The 25,829-nt window shown below is 41.0% G+C and overlaps 1 protein-coding gene across 5 annotated transcripts in view; it reads left to right on the top strand.

The window, feature by feature from the left end:
* The window catches only part of LOC134638516 (rho guanine nucleotide exchange factor 28-like), a 42,241-nt gene that overhangs the window by 10,323 nt on the left and 6,089 nt on the right, over positions 1–25,829 (top strand). The window contains exons 6-34 of one of the 5 annotated variants that reach the window (XM_063489199.1): positions 34–217; positions 661–862; positions 1,157–1,232; positions 2,451–2,497; positions 3,057–3,150; positions 10,936–11,057; positions 11,249–11,631; positions 13,077–13,251; positions 13,673–13,784; positions 14,861–14,903; positions 17,281–17,370; positions 17,955–18,078; positions 18,915–19,059; positions 19,320–19,375; positions 20,635–20,692; positions 21,221–21,359; positions 21,976–22,106; positions 22,195–22,335; positions 22,701–22,951; positions 23,026–23,151; positions 23,245–23,362; positions 23,714–23,968; positions 24,057–24,133; positions 24,246–24,424; positions 24,532–24,629; positions 24,761–24,958; positions 25,245–25,376; positions 25,529–25,662; positions 25,756–25,803. In XM_063489199.1, coding sequence (XP_063345269.1) covers positions 34–217; positions 661–862; positions 1,157–1,232; positions 2,451–2,497; positions 3,057–3,150; positions 10,936–11,057; positions 11,249–11,631; positions 13,077–13,251; positions 13,673–13,784; positions 14,861–14,903; positions 17,281–17,370; positions 17,955–18,078; positions 18,915–19,059; positions 19,320–19,375; positions 20,635–20,692; positions 21,221–21,359; positions 21,976–22,106; positions 22,195–22,335; positions 22,701–22,951; positions 23,026–23,151; positions 23,245–23,362; positions 23,714–23,968; positions 24,057–24,133; positions 24,246–24,424; positions 24,532–24,629; positions 24,761–24,958; positions 25,245–25,376; positions 25,529–25,662; positions 25,756–25,803 — 3,938 coding nt within the window. Of the gene's footprint in view, positions 1–33; positions 218–660; positions 863–1,156; positions 1,233–2,187; positions 2,226–2,450; positions 2,498–3,056; positions 3,151–6,220; positions 6,415–10,935; positions 11,058–11,248; positions 11,632–13,076; positions 13,252–13,672; positions 13,785–14,860; positions 14,904–17,280; positions 17,371–17,954; positions 18,079–18,914; positions 19,060–19,319; positions 19,376–20,634; positions 20,693–21,220; positions 21,360–21,975; positions 22,107–22,194; positions 22,336–22,700; positions 22,952–23,025; positions 23,152–23,244; positions 23,363–23,713; positions 23,969–24,056; positions 24,134–24,245; positions 24,425–24,531; positions 24,630–24,760; positions 24,959–25,244; positions 25,377–25,528; positions 25,663–25,755; positions 25,804–25,829 lie in introns of those variants that run through there. The other 4 variants (XM_063489201.1, XM_063489202.1, XM_063489203.1 and 1 more) reach the window with 4 other exon arrangements.

Here is a 25,829-nt window from a genome sequence, read left to right on the forward strand (position 1 = left end):
AAATTGTAATATATTTCTCTCCCTATTCTCCAGAGCACTGTCCCAGAGAGTCTCCCCTCCACCTAGCTGTTCGATGGGGTATGTGTCGACTTGCAGAGCTGTTGCTTTGCCAGCCTGGGGGTTTGATGGCTGTCAATCTGCCAAACGAAAATGGAGTCACGCCGCTGCAGCTGGCACAGACAGCAGGCAACACTGAACTGTTGGAGCTGCTCTCCAAGTAAGATTATAAGCTTTAACGAGGTGCTTCCAGGAGAGACAAATGAATGACTGTTTTGATAAAACATTGTGTATTCAGTGTAGAAGTTTCCTGTGCTCCACAGTAAAGGAAAACTTTCCTTCAACTATAAACACAACCCAGTTTTATGTTTGCTATTATCCTCGTTAACATCCATTTCTAAATTTCCAAAATACTGTGATTATATTGAAGTGATGAAGTGCATTTTGTTATTATATGCCACCTGTTTGTGTTACCTGAAAACTCCACCTCTAACTGGATCCACACCCTTACAGGTTTATTTATTTTGCCTACAAGACCAGATCATATGCACTTAATGACAGTAAATGTAATATGCAATATGTTAAAGAAGTTTGGGAAAATAGTGAAAACAGTATTCGAAATATCAACCCTAATGCCTAATATTTTTTTCTGTTGTTTTGCAGCCCACCCAATCCACTAGCTACACCTCCCGCTGGTCTTTCCCAGGTGTGGGCAGACAGATCTCGCCTGCTTAGGTTCTGTCATGACACGGGGAACCTGACTCTGACGGTCAGACAAAACCTGAGGTGGAGCTCGGAGGAGAGCCGACATGCTGACATCCTGCTTCTCAGAGAGCGACTGAGAGATGAGGACTTCCTCAGAGGGGTGAGCGGAACAATATTATGATGGTCGTAAAGATTGTAAAGGTGATATTTGTAAACACAAGACTAAAATAGAAAAAGGTAGTTGATTACAATTATATAAAAGCAAAACAAAAAGAAATTACAGATTAAGCTTTTGTTGAGGATGTTTTTTTCTTGAAGGTTCTTAAAGGTACTGTTAAATTAAGGTCAGGTAGAGGGTGTCCGACTAACTAAACAGAAAAATCAAAACCCATCAATACAATACTCTCTCAGTTTACTGAATCTTTTGATTTAAATGCTGCTTTTTCTCCTACAGATCAAAGCACTAAGGAGGGAGCGGGTGGAGACGATCTTAGGGAAGGAAGAACTAGTGGATGATCCTGCAGACAGTGGTATCATACACATTCAAATCTGTCTGATTTGTGGGATTTGGAGGCCTGATTAAACTAAACCATCCAGTCTTAGCTCTCCTCTTTCATGTTGAGATGATTTGCTATTTTTCACTGTATTGAATCTACACACTGTGGCGTCATGCAGACTTCAGTAGAAATTGACTGCCCTCATCTGGGCTTTGTGGGTACTGCAAAGATATGGCAAAAAACAAGTCCACTGTATGAAGGTGGCGGTTTGTCATTTCTTTGCTGAATAGATGATCAGTTGTTAGTCAGTTATCAGGGAAATAATTAAAAACAATAACAACAGTCTTCTTCAAAACTTTCTGCTTAAAAGTATTTCTCATCAAACATAATTATTTAAAAAACAAGGTAGTTGAAGATATTTTGTTTATAAAATAAAATGTGGGAAGTTTTGGGCAGGTCTGCTTAATCATTCCTTCCAGTGGTAGATTTGGATAAAGGGTAGAGGACGGATTTACTACTTCATTAAGCAGATATAAAGGAAGCTCATTAAAATATGATGTAGGCCTTGTTTTTAAATGTGGATATTTAAGGATATTTAAATAGATGAATAAAAACTTGGACCTGTTCCTGGTGCTACAGGAAAACTCAGCATGGCATAAAAATTCTTATAAAAATTCCCTACATAAGGCCTGTGGACATTATGTAGGGAATTTTAAAGCAGTTCATCCACTAGTATTTGGCATATTCCACTGAGATCCCAAGCCACATCACTAGTGTGATTGACAGTATCTGAGCTAGTTTTGTTTTTATTTTTAAAATATTTCATCCTTCTCTTTTTTGTCCCTCTGTCTTTGTCTCTCAAGCTCCGGCACTACTTTTTCTCTTCTCTCTGAAACTTTGTTCCAGCCTATCTATCTTTTATGGGCCACTTCTGCTACATTTCCTGCCTTCATTTTTCAACATCACCCAAGGCCACTAATCAAACCACCCAAACACTAATTTCCATGTATGTCTGCGTTGTTACTGGTAAGCCATCATACACCGTGCCCTTTGATCTAGGATGAACATGGTAATTAAATGAAAATGGAGATCAAGGCCACACAGTAAAAATAAATAAATCCCCCAGGTTTATGAAAAGAAAACAAAAACCTGCGTTTACGTGGGATCATTAAAAACTGGCAAGCATCTGTGCTTACTTGTGTTTCTTTTGAAGTTTGATGGCTGTGTCTGAAAATGTTGTCTTTTTTTCAGCACTGTATCCTGACATAAATGGAGAAAATTCTGTCATTGAAGAGAATGTAAGTATTTAACGCACAGCAGGAAAACATTTTTATAAGGATTCACATGCGTACAAGTCTATGGATTACAATATGATCCAAATATTCTTGACAAATTCCGTGCAACAAGAGGCGTTCCTTCCAATTTTCCTGAATATGTTATTACAGGTGGTATTTTAAAAACAGTTATTCACTTTCCATGAACATCTGTACCAGCTAGTGGCAAGCACTGCTACAATAACTGTGGAGCATTGTCTGCTTCTCAATGCTCCACAGTTGTTGGGGTTTTTTTTTTCACTCTTATTGTCAAGGTGCTGGATTTGGCACCTTGCACACACCACTGAATAGCTGACTTTGTGAGCGGTCAAGTGTGTGTTTCGTGTTTTGAGAGGTGTGGTGTGTGCACATGATTCTGGTCATCCAGTAGGAACAGTTTAATGTGTTACAGATGGTTAACTAATTGATCTGTCTCACACACCTAGGCGCTCGCCAAACACTTGTGTTTTTTTACTTAGTTCTACTCTGGTTTTTTTTTCCGTTTTTGTGGTATGCTGGAAATGCGCATGCTGTTTCGTTAAAGGTTCCCAGTTTCTTCTCCGAAGTATACGAGCAGCCGCTGATGTTCTGTCTGAATGAGGAGGACGAAGAAGACGAGCCTTCACAGTCTGACTCTGGTAAGATTTTCTTTCAAAGTAATTTTGCTTTTTTAGAAGTCCGTTTTTAGCTGTGGTTTTAATTGTAGAGTTTGTGGTACATCAACTTTTGTGCAGACGGAAATCGATCACTGTTGTTTTAGGTGCTGTTATGTTCATAGGAAGTTATCCAAGTAGCTTCAAATTATTGAGTGAGTTCAAACTGCAGGAAACATTTCCTTTCCTGAACAGAACTTGGAACTCTAACCATCGTCTATGGCTGCCGACTGTCCCTGCTGACTATAGGATCACATTTCAGGCCCCTGGCTTGTCTTGCCCCCCCTCCCTGAAGTTTTTTTAGTCATGTCACTCTGTGTTTACAGTTATTGTTGAACCGAGTAGGATCTTTTTTTTTTTTTTATGAACACTTCATTCTGAGTCATCCTGCTTCTGCCAGTAGTGACAGGAGACCAGAAACAAACCAAGCCAATTCCTGACTAAATGGCTGAAGGTGGCTTCACTCTAATGTACTCCTGGATTGCAAGAGGAAGGATTTGAGAGTGGGAACATCCTGTGGGTTAATAATTGGCTGGTATTACTGCAGACCAGACTGATGCCTCAGTGTAAGAATGCTGTGGTTACAAGCTGAGGCTTCAGACTTTATAACACTTGGCACTGAACATCTGTAATCTTAGCATCCTGTGGCGAGTGTAGTTTTTCATGCTAAATGGTTAAGCCATTTTGTCCTCTGTGTGCATGTTTCTCTGTGTTTGTTAGCTGAGTGGAAGCTCTTCATCATTTTCGTGTAGCCTGTGATGTCTGCCTCCCTCTGGCCTCTTTTGACCCCTTAAATCACCTTCTGTGGCTCAGATCAAATAATATTGGTCACTTGAATGATGTTTTGCACAAGTTTCCCCTCAGTGGGTCATGTTTGAATGAACACAGCTCAGACTGGAAATGACTCAGGTTTCATACATGCCATTCTTCTGGGATAAAGGTGCTCATTTGACCCTTGAAGAATTTAAATTCTTCAGTAAACATTCCAGGCCTGTCAGGTATCGTGAGTGGCTAGAAGGTTTTTACATTTTTTTAGTGAAGTAGTGAAGCTTATATTGTGATTCTGGTCTGTTTGTTAACGCTAACAATATGGCTGCATACGTTGAGCGAATGCGTCATCAGGTACACAGACAGAACTTGTGTATCCAGCGCTTCAGCTAGGGATGAGGAATTTCGAATGTAGCTGTCATCTTTCCCCTGTCTTCTTGATGTCATCTTCCCTGTCTCCATTTCAGATTACTGTAACTTATTTGACATGACTGTATGTATATAGAAAACTATTTTTTTTAAAAAAGGTTTTACTGTTTTCAAGATTCATATGATAATTTGGATTTTTTTGAGAGAGGGATAAAGGACTGTTTGTCTTCTTCAGTCACGCATTCCCCCATCTCTGCCTTCCTAATGCCCCCGATATTTAAATACCCCACCCAAAACACACTCTTGCACCCAAATGCCTACATACAGACGAATACGCATACCATTCCCCATCACATCCTTCCAGGTCAGCATTTTAATGTGAGTTTAGCGAACAAATAGCAAAGGCCAATTCATCCCGAGGAGCGCTGCTCTCCTCCACAGTTGAGGAGAGTGAAGAAGTTTCTGTGTGCGTGTGTGTTCACTTGTGTATTTGATTGGAAGAATTCAGTAGGGAAGAGTGCTCTGAGTGGGACAGGGGTATAGGGAAGTAAAAAGGGGGTGTTTGTGGCTGAATGGGGGTTGCCAGGGCTTTGCTGAATGCAGTTTTCCAGCAGCTTGTTGAGATCTCCAGGGAAAGGAGAGCAGAGGAGTGTTAAAGCAGTGTGTGTTTATGTGTGTGTGTGTAATGGGGGGGGAAACTGTGAGAGAAAGGGATTTATGATATGGATAGTTTGGCAGGGTGTCAACAAACGATAAGTGCAGCACCAGGAGCGCCGAGAAGAGTCTGCGACCCCGACTGTGGGATCTAATTGGAGAATGGAAAAAAGGATTAAACCTCACACAGACCCCACAAAGGCAGCATTAATGTTCACTAACCCAGTGCCAACACCCTCCATCACCCCTCCCCATGCACATACACAGAAACTTTCTATAGTCACAGTGTACCTCTTTTTCTACTCTTCGCATATATTCTGCCTACAAAACCCATCGCATCTCCTTTTTCTCTCTCTGTTTTTCACATTCCTTCATTTATGTGCATTTGTAAACCCATGCTAGACCTCTTTTGACAGTGCCATTGTCCAGTTTGTCTTGTAAGTCCTCTTTACCATCCTTTTTGCTGATCTTCACTTGTATCTGTGCTGTTGCAACTGGAGCACTGTACTCCTGCAGTTTGGCAAGAGGAGGAAACATGGATGAAGAAAACAGCAGCAGCTCTCTGTGCTGTCTCCATGGAGAAGCTGCTAACCTGGCAGTCCCTCCTCCCCTCTCAGCTGGGCTTTGACATGCTAAAATATAGAGAACGAGAGAATGGAGCGATTGAGAAGGACTCTCTTCAGATGCCATTAGGCATATTTGGGATGAATTGCCAGTGCCTTTAACTGGGTAGTGTTCAGCTATGCAGCCTGGTATCTCTCCGAGACAGTTATGGACTCACAGGGTTAATGATTTCTATCATGTCTGAGACTCACTTTCAATAAGCAGTCTGGCTTCGTGTTTTTCTTCGCTGCCGGTTCTAAAGTCACTCCTATGTTTGACTGTATGTCTGTTTCTCTCCCTCAGTCCCTCCTTTCAGCTGTCAATACCCTCCTCCCTCTGCTCCTGTCAGCATGTGTATATCTCGCTCCCTCTTTCTCATGACCGTGTGTGGTATATGAGCAAAGAAGGCAGAGACTGACTTAGTTACCTAGAAGTTTGCTCAGATGTAAGAAGAGCAGACAGAGAGGAAACTCAAAAAGAAAGAGTTCAGTCCCGGCTCTGCTGGACAGTTGGTTGAGAGCTGTGGAGGGGGAAGGGGAGTAGTTTAGGGGGAGGGGTGGTTGGGGGAGACAGAGGGGAACATGCTGGCTCACTCCTGAAGTGTCAGAGTGTCTGCAGCAGGGCTCCAGGAAAAAAAAGGAGAGTGAGTGCTACAGCTAGTCCACAGTCTGTTCAGCCATGTGGGAATAGATGTAACTTAAGGCTCTGCTCATTTATTCATCAAACACATCGAGCTGTTCGGATGAAGATTTTCTTTAAGATCGTAACTCATGGACTCTGACTCCGACTGCCCTTTCAACTACTCCTGGCCTTCTTTTCCCAAGATGAGGATGCGGCGGAAGATGGGAAAAAAAGGTAACGCAGCATTAAAAAACATATTTAAAAGTAGTTTTGCTATTCTGTCACTTTGACAAGTATAGTTCTGCGAGTGTCCACAAATCTTAATTCACTTTTCACTTCACTGTCATTGACGTCCTCAAAACACATTTCTGACATGTTGATGTCTGCAGTGTTTGACGGACACAAAAAAAGACGTGGAAAAACATGTGGAATCATTTTAAAGTGAAAAATGTAAACTTTTTTAAACACAGATTAGGCAGCCCTTCTGGCAAACTCAGGACTTAACTTCTAAATGCCCTGTTGGCAGGCATGTTTCACCATTCACTGTGGAACAATAAAGTTAAAATTAGACTTTTCCCATTACACACTCTTACTCACAGACATCCACTGCAGCACCGAGTCTGTCAGAGAGAGCTAACTGCATGTTTACCAGTGATGTAACCTGATACCTGACAGTATGTTGGGGAATGTCAGATGTCCACTCGAGGCTGATTGAGTGGTTTCGGGCTTTCGCCATCTTCAAACTGTTGTGTGCATCTAAACCCTGCTAAGAAGTTGTGGCCTCATGTGACTGCTAGGTTGCAGTGCAAATGGGAGGCCCACTGTTTAATATGTGCGGTCATATCCCTAGCCTCAGGGAACTGCACTTGATAGTTCTAATTGGTTGTTTAGGTGTCAGTGAAAGAGTGACTGTCGTTGAATCGAGTCTTGGTTTATTATCAGGCACGGAACCAAAATCTGGTTAATACTTCATCTTGGCATAAAATTTGTTATTTCATTGTTAGTCATGGGAGAGTTAAATTAAATGCTAAAAATAGTGCATGATTAAACCAGAGTGGTTCAACAGTTCGTTGCTTGTGCACAAGTGATTCTGTGTTTGTTGGGAGAAGCGAGAAAGAGAGAGGGAGTTAGGATCAGAGAAACAGACACGGGGAAAGATTATGTTACTGCCACGGCTGTGTCATGGCTCAGCTCCAGTTGTCTTTTCCTCATCTTTCACCATAAACCTCTGCAAGATTATCTATGTTATTGCTTTGTAATTGTGATTGACATAGGCTAGCTTTATACACACTGCTGGCCTGTGCTCTCTCATTGAGGAACAGAAACGGTGGCACTGCATCAACTTTTTGAACTGAACTGAACTGCTTCTACTCGATTTCGACTTTCATTTTTTTCTGGTCTAACAATACACCTGCAAAGTGAAATGTGATTTCAGGTGTGCACAGACGGACGTTTATTTCTTTGCTCTGAGAGTTGCACGGCTCATTCTGGCTTCACCTTTTCCTGTAAATACAATGGGCCTGTGATGCTTGGATTGGGATGTTTGACCACAGGTGTCATAACTCAGAGTGGTTTTGTGGGTTTTGGTGGACAATTGTTCTAATGATTTAAAAGTCCCGAACACTAAAGTTAAATAAATGCCTCCCCTATTTTTATAAGGTAATAAGACCTGTTGTGATTCTTTGAGACTTGGCTTGTTATTTTACTTTCAGCTCTCATCAAAGTGACAGCTGTTTAGTGTGGTCCTTGTAAAGCAAGTTACATCATAAAAGAAGGAACAGCATGAACAAATAATCCATTTATAATTATAATAAGCAAGCCTAGGTGTTTATACGATTAATCATTGTTATTGTATGTTTATCTTGAATTTTATGTTTTGCCCTACAGCTTCTAAAAGGAGTGAACCTTGAGAAAGAAGCCTTGTGGCTGCGCTGCCTCCCCCTCCTCTTCATCCTGCCTACCTCGGTCTCCCTCTCCCAGGGGTTTAGCATGGGTTGAAGGGTCACTCTCTGTGTTTAACTGCCCTGGTCTGGAAACCTGGCACTGACTGCTGTCTTTGTCTGTTTTGCTATAGAGTCTCTCTCGGTCTCTGTTTTTCTCGCTGCTGCTACTTTAGGCATTGCTACTGTATACGGTTGCTTCTCACTAAGGGACATGCTCTGAATATCACATCACTTCAGCTTTACTTTTAGCGAGCAGAAATCCTACATAAATAGACCCGCATACTGCTCTGCTTTTCTTTTTAAAAAAAACATCCCCTTTCAAGTCACAGCTGATTGACTGCTTACTCTGCCTCAGGAATAAAGACAGCTTTTCCAGCAGGATGAATTATTTTTTGCTGTTGTAACTTGTTGGCAATATGAACACCCTGCTTCTGTTATTCCCCCAGTTAACTAATGTTAAACACAGATCACACTGCCCGACAGTAATGTTCACTGAGCCAGAATTTATGGGTCAGAGGTGTGTGAATGATTGAGGCCACAGCGGCCAGCTGTGGCTTTGGACCCTGCCCAGAGCCTGAACTATTAGGTCTGTCTGTCAAGTCCCTAAAGTAGGTTTATATGAAATGATATCTGCTTTCAAACAGCAGTTTGACCCACATCCAGAATCTAACCCCATTCTGTGGATTTGATGTTGGACTAAAACTAATCCTTTTCTACATAGCAGAAAGTTTTATGTGACTTTGCGCAGGTACAGTGAATTTGGTTTGAGGTTCATATACAGTATAATCTCTTCAGGTGGAACTAAGAGAATCCAGACGTTTTTAACAACGGAGAATCAGGTTGTAAAAATTTAAGAATTTCGCTGAGAGATATAAAAACTTTGGCGGTCCAGGAGTGATGTGCAGTCGTCTCTGTATATGCTGCAGTACTTAAACTTGGGTTAATTCATTTATGTTTAACATGGATGTAATGGGAATCATCTGGTGTCCTCATCAATGTTAGCTCAGCTCCCTCTTGCCTCTCATATTTATCTAACTTGCAGCATATAGGAAGCGCAGCCAGTTTCTTCTTTGATTTATTCACTGTTACAGTTGCTGAATGCCTTTTTTATTATTATTCTGCAGTGCTGGCAGCTTGGACACAATGAATAAACTATTGATTTACTTTAAAAGAAGAATGTTGAGTCTTGCTTTAATAACTGCTTGATGAGCTGAGATTTAAAACAGCAGTGCCAAAGACACTGTTGGAGGCAAAGCTCGGTCACGGCAAGGTGAGAATGTCATTAGGAGCTTAATAATGTAACTGCGCTAATGAGACCTCCTCTTCTGGTTACTATGACCAGAAATGCACCAGCTGCTGGTGTGATTAGATTTTTCTGTTGAATCTTCAGCTTAATGTAAATTCCTCTACAAGTTTTCTTTCTTCAGACTGATGACTTTTTTTCTTTTGTTAACAAGTTAATCAATGTAATGGTGGTAGTTTCACAGTTCAGGTAATCATAAATTGACTTACTTTTACTGTACGTCCCATTTTCACTTTGATGCTTTGCAATCAAAAAAGACAATCGATGAAACATTTGCGCTCTTTTTGTCCTGCTCCTGCTACTTGTGCACATGTGTAGTTCACCTAGCGAGATGGCATAGAAAAGAGAAACCTTCACTTTGAGGAAGTTAACAGAATGTAAAACAATAATCTTGTAGCTTGTTAAGCATGTTACTTTTAAAAGTAACATTACCTAACACTGGCAGAAACAGACATTTTGCTGATGGTTATCTAGTAGCAGTAAAAAAAAAAAAAAAAAAAAAACTATATTAAAAAAAGTTAAGTCGGTGTACCTGGTTAGTGTTTAATAGAGATTTTTTATGAGCAGTCAGAATTCACAAATAAGTTTGGTGCAGTAGTTACTGTGGTTATTTTTCACATTAAAAGCAGCAGCTGACTATTCAGTCTCACCTCAAGTCTCACCTGATTTCTAGCTGTTTTATAGCTTATGAGGATTTTTATCTGATGCTAACCATTTTATATACATTTTTTTTGTGTGTAAAAAATTATGATTTTATGACCTATGTGTTTATTTTGCTACCACTATCATTTTAAGTTGCATTTTAATAATACTCTATAAATAATGACTATTTTATTGTTGTTGTTATTAGTAAAAAACTAGTTTGTATAGAGCATTTAAACTTTCTTAAAAGATAATGTACCCATTAGCGTCTTATCAAAGGTTTATTGTTATGTGTAGTATTACTGGTAACATTTACCTTCTTTGTTTATGTGAATCGGTTATTTTCAAACCTGAAATACTTCATAAGAAACTGAGTTGTGGAGAGTGTGTGTGCTTTATACAGAGCAACATCCCAGAGGGAGCTTTGTGTGTTTTGAGAGCAGGAGTGTTTTTCCCCGTTTAACAGTAAAACCAGGCTGCTGCTCACAGTGGCTCTTCTGTGTTGAAAGGGTTCCTCTCAATGCTACTGTGTGCTCACCAGGAGTTATTTCCACTCACCCACTGCATCGAAGGCAGGGTGGAGAAGAAACAAGCCTACAGATGTGTACTCTCGACTCCGTGCACGCCCTTTCACGCGTGTGTGCAAAGAGCCATTCGGATAGAGGCACACACATGCACACACATACATGCACACGCTCATACACACACAAACGCATACAGAGACTCTTAGTCCTGAACAATGACAAGCAACTGCCCAGGATGTCTATGTCACTTCCTGTGTTTGTGAGAAGTTATTTGGTGTTGCTGTGGAAACTAAATGTAATATTGAAAAATCCCAGCTCTCTGTGCATTCTTCTCTCTCTGTAGAGAAAAGCCAGTCCATAAGGGAGAGCCAGGCCTCGTCTCCAACACTGGCTGCAGCTGCCAGACTGTCAGCGATGATACACGGCAAAGACCAAGTGTATGCCAACGCCATGCTGGTGGATCAGGTGAGTTGCTCAAGTTTTTCTATACAGTGTCATTGGGAAAAATGCAGTTTACGACAGCGATATAATTTAGAACAGCGCATGAACAACAGACTTTGCTCATAAGATGTGAATTGTTTCACTGGATGAACTGCAAATCATCTGGTGGAACAGTTTGGGGTCTCTCTCATTGCATTCTCACTTTTCTTTTCCAGGTAGACGATGCTGACATTAAATACCGCTCTCCAGGGGAAGAGGAGGTCAGCCCTGCATCTCATGTTGACAGCTCCAGCTGGGATTCGTTCTCTGCGACTCCCCCTAATTCAGGGAACTGCTCCCAGAGCCGGTGCCCATCGTCACCCCACAACAGGCTGAGGGGAATCCAAGGTTCTGGCCTGGAGAACCACAGAGAGCAGTCCCCTCTTGTCTCTCCCCCCTGTCCTTTCGCTTCCTCCCCGTCTTTTCCTTCCTCGCCCCTGGCTTCCGCCCTCCGTTTGTTTGAGGGAGCACACAAGCGTCAGCCGCAGACAGGCTTGCCACTCTCTCCTTCTTTGAGTCGTAGAGGATGCAGCTTCATAGAGGCAAGCCGAGGCCTGAGGTAGGACACAATTGCAGTTATTCTTGAAAAGGTTTATACTATTTCTTCTATTGAGATTATGTTAAAGATCACTCCGACTCACTTCAGAAGTGTGTTGTGGGGTTTTGTTGACTTGGATGATAAGCAGTCTTCCATTTAATCCATACAAAGACAGCAGACTCCAGTTTGCTTGGAATTTCAGCAAGCTAATTTTTTTTTCCCGACATTGTTTTAAGTGAAGGTGTGGAAAGCGGCAGGAAGCATGCTGAAGTTGCTGAACATTGCTTCATTTTTCTCAGCAAATCAGAGTCTGGCAAAAAAACTGTCAAAATCAGTGTTTGATTTGAACATAATGACTGTCTATGGCGTTTGCCAGAATGGCTTTGAGGCTGACCAAAAATCTTGTTCCGTATCCTCACTGGACTCCTCCCGCACCCAAATTTTTCTTCACCTACTGCCACCTACCTGTCAGCTGCCTCCGGCATCTCACAAGCTAACTAAGTCTGTGGATGCCATAAACAGCAGCGCCATAAAAGTAAAGGACTCCTTCATTCAGACTCAATATCCCCGCTTCCCTCGGAATGCTGGAGGTGGGAATTAAAGGTCTCATGGAATGGAAGAATGAGAATCCAGATACAAGTTTTCTTGTGTCTGTAATGAGTTTTCTGTGAAGAGTGGCTCGAGCCTTAGAGATAGGGTGAGAAGTTCAGTCATTTGGCAGGGAATCAGAGTAGAACCACTAATCCTCCACATTGAGACAGTTGAAGTTGAGGTGGTTTGAACATCTGATTAGGATGCCTCCTACGTGCGTCCTAGGTGAGGTATTCCAGGCATGTCGTACTGAAATGAAGCTCCAAGGTAGACTCAGGACACGCAAGAGAGACGCATGTCTCTTGGCTGGCCTGGGAACACCTCTTGGGTTCCCGTGGATGAGAGCTGTGGGAGATGGCAGGGCTTCACTGCTTAAGCTGCTGCCCTGCGACCCATCCCTGGATAAGTGGTAGAAAATCAATGGTTGATGGGCTGATTCTCAGGTCATGAGATCCATCTGCAAAATATTACAGCTCATCAAGATCCAGTGTGTTATTTTGTGGAATGCTGCAGTTTAGAATTAAAACTTGCCCTTCCTACTTGAGCTTCTGAGCAGCTGGTGATGTTATGGTCCTTGCACACTTTATTATTAGTATTTCAATCAGAATAAGTGTTGTTATGGTTCTGCACATTTTTCTGGTTTATGATAGCTGTCGGAATACAGTTTGTCTCCAACGACATTCTGCAAATGTGAATGTGTGATGAATGAGTTACACTGTCAGTAGGATTTTTAAGTAAATCCTTATAGCCAGTTTTATTTTGTTCTTACATAATGTGGAGTAAAGTATTAACTGTCAGTCACTTTTAGCGAATGACAGGACCTTAACCTAGACATGTGTGTGTTTAAATCCGTGTGTGTGTATGATTGTGCACAGCCCTAGTCTAGAGTGTGACAGTGGAGAGGAGGACATACTGGGACATTCCTACCCATCTTCATCTTTAAGGCAACAGTCCATTCAGCACTCCAGCTCAGGAGGAGAGAGAGACTCTTTTGACGCTTCTCCAGATTTCAGTCGTACGCAATCCGACATCACGCACAAATCAACCAAGGTATACCCCTTCCCTTCTGGTTCACGAAACATTATCATAAGCTTGTATAAACTATGAATTAAAAATGTGTCTTATTAAGTCACCATAATATCCTCGACACAGTTTTTGTTCCATTTGAATATTTTCCTTGATTGTCTTCTGTTTTGTTTTTTGTTTTTTTTAATTAATCATCAATTTTTCAGTAGGAAAAAATGAAAAAACCCATGTCATACAGTATATGCTAAGCATTACAAAAGAGACAGCTTTGCCTTACAATCTTTAGTAAATAAGCCCAGACTATAAACAGCTCAATAACATGGACGAAAGGGCAGAGTCTATTGGTCTGTTTGTCCTGCAGGTTTCTGCTGCTCTCTGATTTTGCTGTTCACAGGACTGAATCTGTGAACTTCTGTTTACTGCTCTGATTTGTTTTCTCACCTAGAGCCCAGAGGAGGCTGAGGTCCGTCTTCGCTCCTACTCCTACTCCTCCCCTAAAGCAAAGCCGTCACGGCCACTGCTAAACCGCGATGCAACAATCACTGATTTGGAAGAAGGTGAGTGAACTTTGCCCCCTTTGCCCCGATAGTTCCCAAGAGGCAGCTGAATGGACAAATGTGCCACATGTTCAACAGTGGGAAGACCAGACAGGTGTCAGAAATCAGCTGAAGCTCCATGAAGTATATCTGTGTCAGCTTTGCTTCAGAATAGATCTGCTTGCTTGTGCAAGTAAAGGTCATGCTTTATCCTGTGTAGATGGAGCATTCAACAGCAGCGGTCGTTCTCTACTTCAGGCTTTATCTCTTTCTAAATCCCTCTCTCGTCTCAACCAAGTTAGTAAGTACAAGAAAGACGTCGAGCAACAGCTTGAATACTACGGGCTGGTCGGGAAAAAAGCTTTTCAGCCTCTTTCTGGTGAACCATGGGGCAGGGCTGCACAATTAAAATTCATATCTGGTATCTATAAACTTTTTTTATGACACACTGTAAAAAGTATATTTATGCAGAGCTGAAAAACCTGCAAGAGGAACTCGTGAGAAGCAAAATCATTTTACTACACTTTGTGTTGTAAAAGGATTTTTCCAGATGTTTTCACACAAACAAAAAGCATGTTTGTCATTGTTGCATAAATTGTGCAGCTCTGCATCTTCTGTGGGATTTAATTTTTGGTACACTTACATGCACAGTTTTCTCTAAAACTAATTAAGATTTTTTTTTTGTAATAAAATAGTAGTTCTCCTGCCTTATATAAAAAATGAGGACTGGGGCATTGGAAGAATGAAGATCTCCTTTAGATCATCTAATAGCAGAATTGTTCCTGTCCTGAAGCTTTTGTTATTCTTCCATTTGGGTACATGTTGTGTTTCTCCTCTTTGTTTTTTTTCCTTTTTCCATCGTTGCTATCATCTGGTTTTTCGAGGCAAGACTTGCTGCTGTGTTTGTTCTTTCTCTGTAGGGGTTTGCTGGCTCCAGACTCTTTCCATGATCTCTATATTAGTTTCTGCCTCAATTTTAAATGGGGAAGATTTTTTAACCCTCTCTGCTGATTCACTTTGGATCTATGCACTGTTTTCAAACGTATTGACATCTATGTCTGGCATACTGATATGCTTGTCCTTGTTGTCGATTACAGAGCAGAGAACATTCAACTTGACTGAGACGCCCAGAGAAAAGAGGTAAAGCCAGTGTGTCATTTCATGAGCTCAGGCAAGAACCACTCAACTGTGTAGGGTCCTGCTCAGATGTTCCTCCCTTTTTAGGCATCAGTGCTGACCAGTGATTAGTGATTGGCTTACATGGGGGTCTGTGTGTGTGTATGTGTTTCCCTAGAGTTAAACCTGTGGTTGGTGTCTAAGTGCACAGGATGTGACATGCTTCCTGTTGTGAGGCTGGGGCCAGCATATTCTCTGATTACAACCTCAAAATAACCCTGAGTAAACAGTAAAACTCAGGGCTTTCTTGTATGTCAGACCTCACAAACATTTTGCAAAATTCTAGACCACATCAGTGATGTTGAAAGGGAAGTATGCACATACTGTAGTATTTATCTTGGATAGAGATTTTAACAGTTACTATGAATTAACATTTGCTTAACATTCCTGCTCTGTAGCGCAGGGATTCCCAACCATTGTGTACAAGTGCTTCCCAGGGTAGCTAATCAAAGCTAAACAGCATGCAGAGCCAAAATACATGCAGAACTGATTAAAATAGATTATAATGATTTATCTCAACAAGAAGTGAAAAGTGGTTAAAGTACAGTCATGTGAAAAAGACTATGCAGTCTACCGAAAAACGGAGTACATCCCATGTGCATTCTTTAGCAGCAGAAACTTGAAGTGATAATTTTCTCTATGACTTTATCAGTTTTTCGCATTGTTGCAGAGGAATCTTAACCTATTGAAGTTTGCAGTTATTTGTTTATGCACAGTTTTCTTAAGGTTCCACTTCAGCATTTCTTTGGGGTTGAAGTCTGGACTTTGACAATCCTTTTTGTATATTAGCTGCTCTGCTTGGAATCACTGGGTCTCATTTACTAATATTTGTGTGGAAACTGTTACCCTGCACAAATAATTAGTTCCCACGCAAAAGTACTGTCGCTTTAAAATGTATAATTTGGGTTTTTAGTTTCTCTGATCATTGCACAGCCTGACTTTGGGGAGAATTTGCTGAAGATTGTGACATTGTGTTGTGAGACACCTGACAAAAATTCTTTTATAGAGATGGTCACACTTGCTGATGATCAGTCAAACCAGGTCCTGCTCTATTTGATCGTAAGTAGCTGCACCTGGCTGCTGCTTCTTCTTAATTTCTATGGAAGTATTAAGGATATAGTCCAAGGAGTTTGGGGGAATAAAACAACTGGACTTTTTCACTTCAAATCCGAGAAGCTTCTTGCAAGGATGTACTCGCACTGAGTGTTCTGCATAGACTTGTTTGGAAACCTACTTTTTGACATGACTGTAGCTTGATTTTAAAACAGGTAGCTGAAAATATGGCTGTTACAGTTGAAATCAGTAGCTGAAAAGCTCAAAATGATATCTAAACATGACTAGAAAGCAGATGAAAAAGTGAGCTAAAATTATGAAGAAAGGGTTGAAAATTATTAGCTAAAAGTGTTGTCAGCTATATAAATTGTTTGCTAACAGTTTAAATAAATAGCCGAGATTATAAGATAGGCTCTTGGATAAATAAACAATGAATAAACATTTGAAACTGGTCACTAAACATAATGGATAGCAGTTAAATGAAGTAGCTGCTATTTAAAGTAAATAGTTGAAATGGTACGCCGGTAGTTATGGAAAAATGGTTGAGATAGTTTGTTAATCTAGCCTACTAGTCCTCGTGATCCCATGTGATAGAAAATGTCCCTGGCTTATGTATGCCTGAATGGAAGCTGAATGGGGTTAGGGTAATTGATAAGCTAAAAGTAGTCCTGGTCCAGGTTAAACTGAGGTCAAATGAACACATTTGAACGTGGTGCTGATGAGGGGCTCTTGCGTCCACCTGACAGGGCAGAAAAAAGGTTGGGGACCACTGTAGTAACATTGCTTGTTTTGATTTCATTTAATAAATGCTTCTATCCATATCCATTTTATCATCGATTTCATCTCATTGCCTCATAAATTCATCATGTGCTAATATATTTTGTTTTCTAACAACCATTGCTAACAGAGGAAACACTGTAGAAGATCACATTAGGCAATCAAATTATATTACACCGTTAGATTATTGTATTAGGATAAATTACATTTATATAACCACACCAACCTGATTAGACTCACCAACTGTTTTTGTCCTTTACGATATCAGAATCCATCCGATTTAACTACCACTGCCCAAAAAGCGCTGGTTAATATTTAAATGTTCAACTAAAATAGCAGATAATACAAACATCAGTGTAACTCTTCATTGCAAAACCTGTAATTATCTTAATTTTCCATTCCCACACTGTTCTAGGAATGACTTGTAGACTTTAGAATATTATTGGCATTTTGAGTTACCTGATGAGAAGAGACACAACAACTTGGTCTGAGGTGCTTTATATCCATGCAGGGTTTTGGGTTTCCGTAAGCGGACCCAGTCAGCAGAGGAGGAGAGCAGCGCACCACTCGAACACCTCACCCTCACAGAGTTCCTCAAAGAGTATGTTATTCACCTAAATGGCCTCACATGTGCATGTGTGGCTTAAGTCATTTTAACCCCGCTGTGCGACCGTTCCCAAGCTCATCCATTAACCATGTAGGTTTTTTCCCAGCTGCATCTGATGATGTAGGAATCTGCAGAAGCAGATTATATTAACACTTCTTATGACGGGTGGCTGCTGTAGGTTTGATGTGATAATGCATGGTTGTTCTCTTTATGTTCTGTCATTGTTGCCTTTCACCTAGAATGCCCAATGTAACTAGCATAACTCGCTGAAAATAGATGACACGTATTAATTGCATTTTGGCAAGGTCATACTATAAATAGCATGCACTAGAGTCCATAGTGACTTCCAAGCATGCCGAGCATGTTGTGAAGAGTAATAATCCGTAGACTAGGGGTCCTGGAATACTGTCTGGACATTCTTTCATTCCAGCATGACACCAGTGTACCTTATTATGCTCTCTTTAGTCTATTAAACTACTAAAATTATGATGTGTTTTTGTTAGTGTGTGCATGTTGGATGGTAGTACTGCAGTGAGGAGTTGTGATGACCTCTGACTAAAGCATTTACACTAAAACAGGATCGAGGATGAGGACTGGGATAAATACATAATCCCATCTAAGGTCGAGTCAGAGAAGTATAAAGTCAGCCGGACCTTCAGCTTCCTCAAGAGCAGGATGTCGAGCACTCGCAGCAAGACTAAGGTGAGGCAGTGCAGTGGACTTTCTAATTCATGCTGGCTGTGATTTCAGATCTACTCAAATGTCATTAAAAATGCCTACAGTTAAAGGTTACGATTAAAAAACAAAAAATACACACACGGCTTAAAGGCTTCTAAAAGCAGTGCAGTAAAAGTTTACCACATCTCAGACATGCCAGGTCGGAATTCCTGTGCTGGGGGGCCATTGTCTGAGCACAAGCCTTTATTTGGTGAAGCAGAAAATTCTCTCTCTCTTCAGGTCTTAGCAACAAGACACAGTGAAAATATTCTCTTACATAACATGTAGACCCCCGCTCCACACACACACAGCATGGGGAACCAAAACACATTCTGTACTACACTCCTGATCTTGTGAACATATGTGCTTGTCTTTAAGGATGTGCATGTCTTTAACGACAGTGTTTCCCTATATTTACGGAAACACAATGCACATGAAGACTCAGAAAACAAACACATTTTCTAGACCTCCTTGCAAAGTTTTAAAAGATAATAAACATTCTTCTATCGCAGCATACACTGAGGACACCCCCCTCCCCTCCAATCCAGTGCCCCCTAATGATAAAGCACCATAACAGCAGCAGTCCCAGTGGACCTTAACAAAGTAAACAAAAAGGCTCACTCAGAGGCCCCTTTATCTCAACTAACTTCACTTTAACAGGTGTTTTTCAGCAAGAAGATGGCCGCTTTAAGCCTCTTTTTTGCCTGCTGCAACGACTCTTATTATTTCTACTCTCCTGCTTTGCATGTTATTATGGCATTAACTGCAATAACTGTCAGCTGAATGAGCAAATTAAAAAATATGTATCATTTGCCTCTCAGGTGAAGGGTAAAGAGGTGAAGGAGGGAAAGGAGAAGTCAGTCACTCCTAATGGTCATCAGTTTGTTCCTGTGTCTCCATCTGGTCCTGCTCTTTGTGTGGCCTGTGATAAGCCTGTTTCTGGGAAGGAGCTGTTGCAGTGCTCCAGTAAGTATTATACTGTCAGTGCTGATGTTGTTTTATGTCCTGTGGTGGCTGAACTGTTTTGGATTTGTTTAAATCTCTTTGCACGTGCTGCCGTGATGTTTTGTTCAGTAAAAGACATGAAGTCATTTTTTTTTCTTTCATAAAGTCAACATTTCTAGTGACAAACAACAGTTTGTCTGCCATCTGGATACTGGATTCACATATGTTGTAATAACTCAGTTCATGGAATTAACTGACATTTTATATGTGCTTGTCTGCAGACTGTTTACTGAATGTTCATAAGAACTGTCGGGAGTCTGTTGCAGCCTGTGCAAAGGTAATCATTAACACAATGCACCTCGTTTGCACTCAGAGCAAATAAGCAAGATTATTGATTTAAAAATAGTTTTACAAAAGAAAAAAGTCAAGCCAGGGAGCTTCACAAATGTAAAAAAAAGAAAAAGAAACAGCTTCTGGTGACAGACTACTTCATGTTTGATGTGCTGTTTTTCATCATAGTTAACAATGGTGTTATTTTATATTTGGCAGAATATAAAGTCCTACCTCTTTTTTTTTTTAATGTTTCATGTTTTCATTTGTCAGCTGAATTCTTGGGGACAAAGTCTTTGTCCGTTTCTGTATGGCTTACACAGTCAGCCAGGGATGAAGTCAGTTTTACAAAAATAGGTCAGGCACTTTTAGTTAGCACTAGTCAGCCTGTATAAATAGATTAGAAAGAAAAGGTTTGCTATGTTATAGATGGTGTTATGGAAACTGTAGGCTCTGACATTACTAAAGCTTGACCTACACTCTGGATTGTAAGTACAGCTTTTCTTCTGCTGCACCAGGTGTTAACTTGTAAACTGTCCATCACTGTAGTGACCCTTTATTACCTGAACAGACCACAATGCTGTAGAAAGAGATTTTATGCCCTATGCATTAAACAACACATTCATTTACTTTTACATCTAGTAAACACGTTTGGTATGTAAAACACGTGTTTATACTGGTTGTTTTGCGTTCATTATTTACATCTGTGTTCAATGTCAGCTAGCAGAATGGTGTCAAACCACTACCCACATGTGCACACAAACACTCCTAAAAACATTGCTGCGTGGCACTATTTGGACCCAAAATCCACAGATTGCATTTAAGTACATGCTAGCTAAACCAGAAATCTGTCACTCTCAGTCTGTTACTGTGTTGTAGCTAGTTATCTAGTTTTAATCATTCCCTTTGTGTTTTCCTGTATCTCTTATCACCCCTGTTTTTGTTGTCTAAAGAGGGCAAAATGCAAGAAAAGAAGGAAAACAAAGAAAAAGGAGTCAGTTACTTTAGTAAAGACGAGCAGAGTGAAAGTGGGTACTTTTTTCCACAGGAAGAGTAAATTCCTGGACATGGTGACAAAGGAACTCCGGGAATGTGTTGATATCACAAATTAGTCATGCATAAGTACAATATCTCCCAGCATGTTTCTCTTTAACTGATTCCAGTTTTGACTAAATTTGTTGTGATTACAACCACATCCTCCTGTTATTTAAAGCAAAAACACACAGATTTACAACTTTTGGTGGCGATATGATTATATCTTTCCAGAAACCGCAAGACAGGAATGCATTGCTGATGAAAAGCAAGGCCTTTTCTCTCCCGCAGAGTGAGTGCCCCCACTGCTCCTCCCTTTGTCTTTGATTCATTTAGTTTTCACCTGTCCTCCCTTGTCCTGTAGTAGATAAGTAAGCCATTGCTCTTCACCCCTCGTCATTCATCTTCTGTTGTTTTTCTTTCCTGTTTAAAAAAAAAAGAAAAAGTTAAATTTTAATCTACCTCAGTGGGGGATCTGGTCTGGATTGTGTTTACGTGTGCATGAGAACACAGGTTGAGTGCTCTATTTGCACTAACATGATCATTTTATTTCTTCAGTTTAAGCTTTCTGTCTTCTTTGAGTGCTTGGTATTAGACAGAGGTGTCAACATCTGCAATGTATTGTCACAACTGTAATCAAACTGCAGTTAAACAGTGAAAGATTATAACAGTTTAATGATCCTGTAAATTTTATAGCAGTGACTACATCGATATAAACAAAACATCTGAATACTAAACAAACATGCAATATTTATTTGTAGAGTGGGAAAGCTTCCAGTGTATGACGTATTTCTCCTCCTTTTGATCTTCCTTTTTTTAGACCCTGTCAAAGAAAACCCTCCATCCTCCATTTTCGCTTCTTCTTCCTGCCCGTCCTCTTCGCTTCCAACAATGAACAGAGAAAAAAAAGAAACAGTCGCACCACTTACTAAAAGCCTCTCCATCTCTGCAGACAGCAGGTAGGCTGGTAATGATCTGGGAAAAGAAGAATATTACCACTGCTATGAGAAAAGCATTAAGAATGAATGAACTGCATTAATTTTGTCTTTTAATTCAATTTGTTTACTTTTAAAGGTGACCTATTATGCCTATTTCCAGTTCCATGTTTTTACTCTCATATTCTTTTAGAGATGTTTTCCATGATTTATAGGTTCATCCATAGTTCATCCACCGTCCGAAAAGAGCCATTGTAGCTTCCCCTCCCTTTAAGCCAGTTTTCTTCTGATTGGCTGGCCCTGACAAACAGAAGGTCTCTGAACAACAGGTTGATGGGGATTCTGTACTCCAGTCAGAGCTGTCTATTTGACATTGGGGATACTCCCTCATATTGATGTCACATAGATCCAGGAGTAGAAAAAACATCTGGAAATTTAAAAAAATGTATTCTTCTGTGCCCTACGACAGCTGGGATAGGCTCCAGCGCCCCCCGCGACCCTGAAAAGGATAAACGGAAGCGGATGGATGGATGGACACAATTGAGACTTCCAAAAACCAGACTCTATTTTAGTATGCCTAAAAATAAATGAAACCTAGATTTTCACACAGGCTCTTCTGACCTGGCTCTCTTTCCCTCAGACGGCTGAGCGACTCAGCAGGTGCGGACTCTGAGTGTGCTGCTCCAACTTGCACTATTAGCTCACTGTCTGATGACGGGACACCAGTCACAACGACTCCCCCAGCCATCGACCTGCCTATCACCACACAAGGTGAGGAAGAACAGAGAGGCTTGGTACATGCATCAGTTGTAATAGTGATCCAGAAATAAGACGCTATTCATCGCTTTCATTCATGTAGATACTGTTGATGCTCCTTTACTGAGCGACCTGTCTGCTGACCTGCTGGGACTTGAAGCAGAGTCATGGAGTCTTGCAGTCACTGCCGAATTTTGTAGGCAACACGACAGACACACAATCAAACGCCAGGATGTTATTTATGGTGAGAAGATCCAGCCGGCCTGGAATTAACAATAAATTAACAATACTGTTTTAATATTTTATATAAAAGCACTGTATACTGTACAAACGGCATCTGTAATCATATAGCTGATTATGTTGGATTCTGTGGGTTGAGTGAAAAGCTAACTTTTTTGCAGTTTCCAAAGAAATGTGTTTCATTATTACTTGCACCACCAGTGTTGTCAGCCTTTGTGTGTTAACATATCAAAATCCTGTGAAGCGCAGATGGTTTATTTTCAGCCTGTGAGAAACCTTTGCCAAACTAAACATTGCATCTACAGTTTGAAACATAAACACTGCCAGATATTTCAGTATCCGTTACCCAGTTTGGCTGTCCTCTTTCAGAGCTGATGCAGACCGAGCTGCACCATATCCAGACCCTGACGGTCATGTCGGAGGTGTTCAGGAGAGGCATGCTGGAGGAGCTGCAGCTGGATTGGGACTGTGTGGCCCGGATTTTCCCCTGTTTGGATCCCCTGCTGGTCTTCCACAGGAACCTCTTCAGAGCTCTGCAGGAACGCAGACAGGCTGAAACCCAAACAGAGAACTCCCAAAATTACATCATCCACAGGATTGGAGATATACTACTTCAGCAGGTTAGTTGATATTTAGTTATGTGAAATAAATATACTCAGATGGACGTCTGTGCTCAGCATCTTGTCTCTCTTAGTTCTCAGATGAAAATGCTGAGAAGATGAAAAACTTGTATGGAGAGTTCTGCAGTCACCACATCGAAGCTGTCAACGTCTTCAAAGAGCTACAGCAACAGAACAAGAAACTTCAAAACTTTGTCAGGGTAAGCCCCTGAATCCAGATCCACTGTTTTTTTTTCAATTAGTTATATTACAGTTAAATATTTTGAGCAGCTAAAATTCTTTGTCTCTCACAGCAACAGAGCAATAACTCGCTGGTCAGACGAAGAGAGGTCCCAGAATTTATCCTGCTTGTAACTCAGCGCATCACCAAGTACCCAGTGCTGCTGGAGAGGATATTACAGTATACCAAGGGTGGGTCTACTCTACTCTGACTTGTGAAAAACTGCAGATATGCAAATGTTAAGTCTGTTGCATATTTGTTGAAAGCAGAAGAACAAATGAAAAGCAAGAGGAAGTTTTAGTGATTGCATAACAAAATGTTGGCCTAAAGGTTTAGCATTTTAGACCACTTCTTAAAAAATTATTGATATAAAGACCTAAAACGGAAATCTTTTTTAATACATTTTAATGCTGCTTATTTGTCTGTTATCAGTTAAGAGATCGTAACAAAAAGCTGCCATTTACCAAATATTGTAACCAACTGTCAGCATTATTGAAAAGCTGTTTTGCAAAATGACCTCTGGCTATTGTTTCTGTTCGTAGAGGGAAGTATAGAACACTCTGACCTGTCAACTGCCCTGGCTCAGATCCGTGATGTTGTTGCAGCAGTGGACCTGACTGTAAATAAATATGAGAAGTTTCAGGAGCTTCAGGAAGTGCTGGCCCGGCTGGAGAACAAAAGCTTTGCCAAGCTCAAGAATGGCAAGGTGTTTCGCAAACAGGACCTGCACAGCAAACATAGGGATCTGCAGCACAAAGGGCTGGTCTACTGGAAAACAGCCACAGGACGTCTGAAAGGTGGATATGAAATCATATCGGGATCTATGATGTTGTTTATTTAGGTTTTAGAAAATCAGACTATTTGTGTCCACACTTCTCTTTTCAGATACGTTGGCTCTTTTGCTCACTGACATTCTAGTTTTCCTGCAAGAGAAAGATCAGCGCTTCATATTTGCTGCTGTGGTAAACATCAACCCCTCCCCCTGAAAAAAAGAAATCTTTTAAATAAAAGAAACTACATTCAACTGTCTGTCCATGTGTCTCTGTCTATTAACCAATCTGGTTCAACCTACAGGACCAGAAGCCTCCAGTAATCCCTCTACAAAAGCTCATCGTCAGAGAAGTTGCCAATGAAGAGAGAGGGATGTTTCTCATCTCTGCATCCTCAGCGGGGCCAGAGATGTATGAAGTTCATACCACCAGCAGAGAGGAGAGGAATGCATGGATGAGACACATTCGACAAGCTGTAGAGAGGTACGTGTAAGCACATGTGATTCAAGTCAAATCTAGAGTGTTTGTGCAGCTTAGACGCCGTGTGTAGGTCCGGTTAATGTGTGTTAATGATTGTCACAAATTACTAGCTGTCCTGAGGAAGAGGAGGAAGATGAGCGAAGTGCTGAGACCGAGGAAGCCAGGCAAGCTGCAGAAATGAGAATTCAGAAGATCACCAAGTTCCAAGGTAAAAAAGGAAAGTGTGTTTGAGGCCAGAAGATTACTTTAGAGTTTATTTGTTCATATCACAGAGAGTTTGTGCAGTTATGAAGCATAACAAGACCCATTCCTCGTAATCTTTTCGTTCATTTTGTGTAGAAACGCTGTTGGGTCAGGACCAACGAATCTGCAACAGCCTGGAGGAGAAGTTACAGCTTTATGCTGAGCTTACAGAATTAACCCTCCAGTCACCAGAACCCGTACCACATCGCCACCTGCTGGTAGAACCAGTACCATACACCGACAGTGAGACACCAAGACAGGCCTCTTCACTGCTCACAGCTGCACTCAGAGAAGGTATAAAAGGTCCAGTGTGGCTGCAATTTTTGATTTTGGAGGGCATTCTAAATAAAGAAATGTTCTTGGGAAATAATATTTTAATGTTGCAATATAAGTTTAGTTTATTTCTTATAACGAAAATATTTGTTTTAACAAGTATATTAATTAGTATTACAAACTTGAATAAATTAGCAAATTATAAAAAAAGTCTACATATCGCACGCTAATGTAGGAAACAACAAATAAATTGAAATAAAAGTGTTGCAAAACATTAAGCTTTGACCAAAATTTGCCTTTTCTCCAGCTGAAAACCTGATCACCATTCTCCAGGCTCGTGATGGCATGGCTGTGCAGAGTCAGAGCTCTCCTGTCCGAGGCCCTGAGTGCTGCAGTTATAACAGCCACGGCAGCAGCATTCAGGAGTCTCCCTCTGAGCGTGAGTCACTGGCAGACACTGCAGCATTACATTTTCTGGGATATGTGTCACACTGCAGCTGATGTGTCATTGTCTACTGTAATGTCTACTGTAATTTCTTGACCACATTGCATATGTGCAAGCTGTCACATCTCCTTCCCTTGTCCCTACAGCGGATTATCTGAGCACGCTAAGTATGAGCTCCACCTCTCTTGGATCTGACAGTGAATTAGCCGGGATGGACAATTCGTTGTGGAGCTCCGCTGTCGAGCTGAGAAAAGGAGAGAACAAAGGGACACTGGTGAAGGTTCAACCTCTTTAGTCTCCCGATGAACAGTGTTTGTTGATGGATTAATATACATTACTGTTCCACTGTACCCTGACCCATTGTTTTCTGTAGATGGCAGAGAGTGTCCAGAGCCTGACCCAACTTCTATACAGTCTACAGGTGAGAAGAACAAATATTTTACCTAA

This window comes from Pelmatolapia mariae, linkage group LG12 (assembly GCF_036321145.2).
Source record: "Pelmatolapia mariae isolate MD_Pm_ZW linkage group LG12, Pm_UMD_F_2, whole genome shotgun sequence".
Taxonomy (NCBI): Eukaryota; Metazoa; Chordata; class Actinopteri; order Cichliformes; family Cichlidae; genus Pelmatolapia; species Pelmatolapia mariae.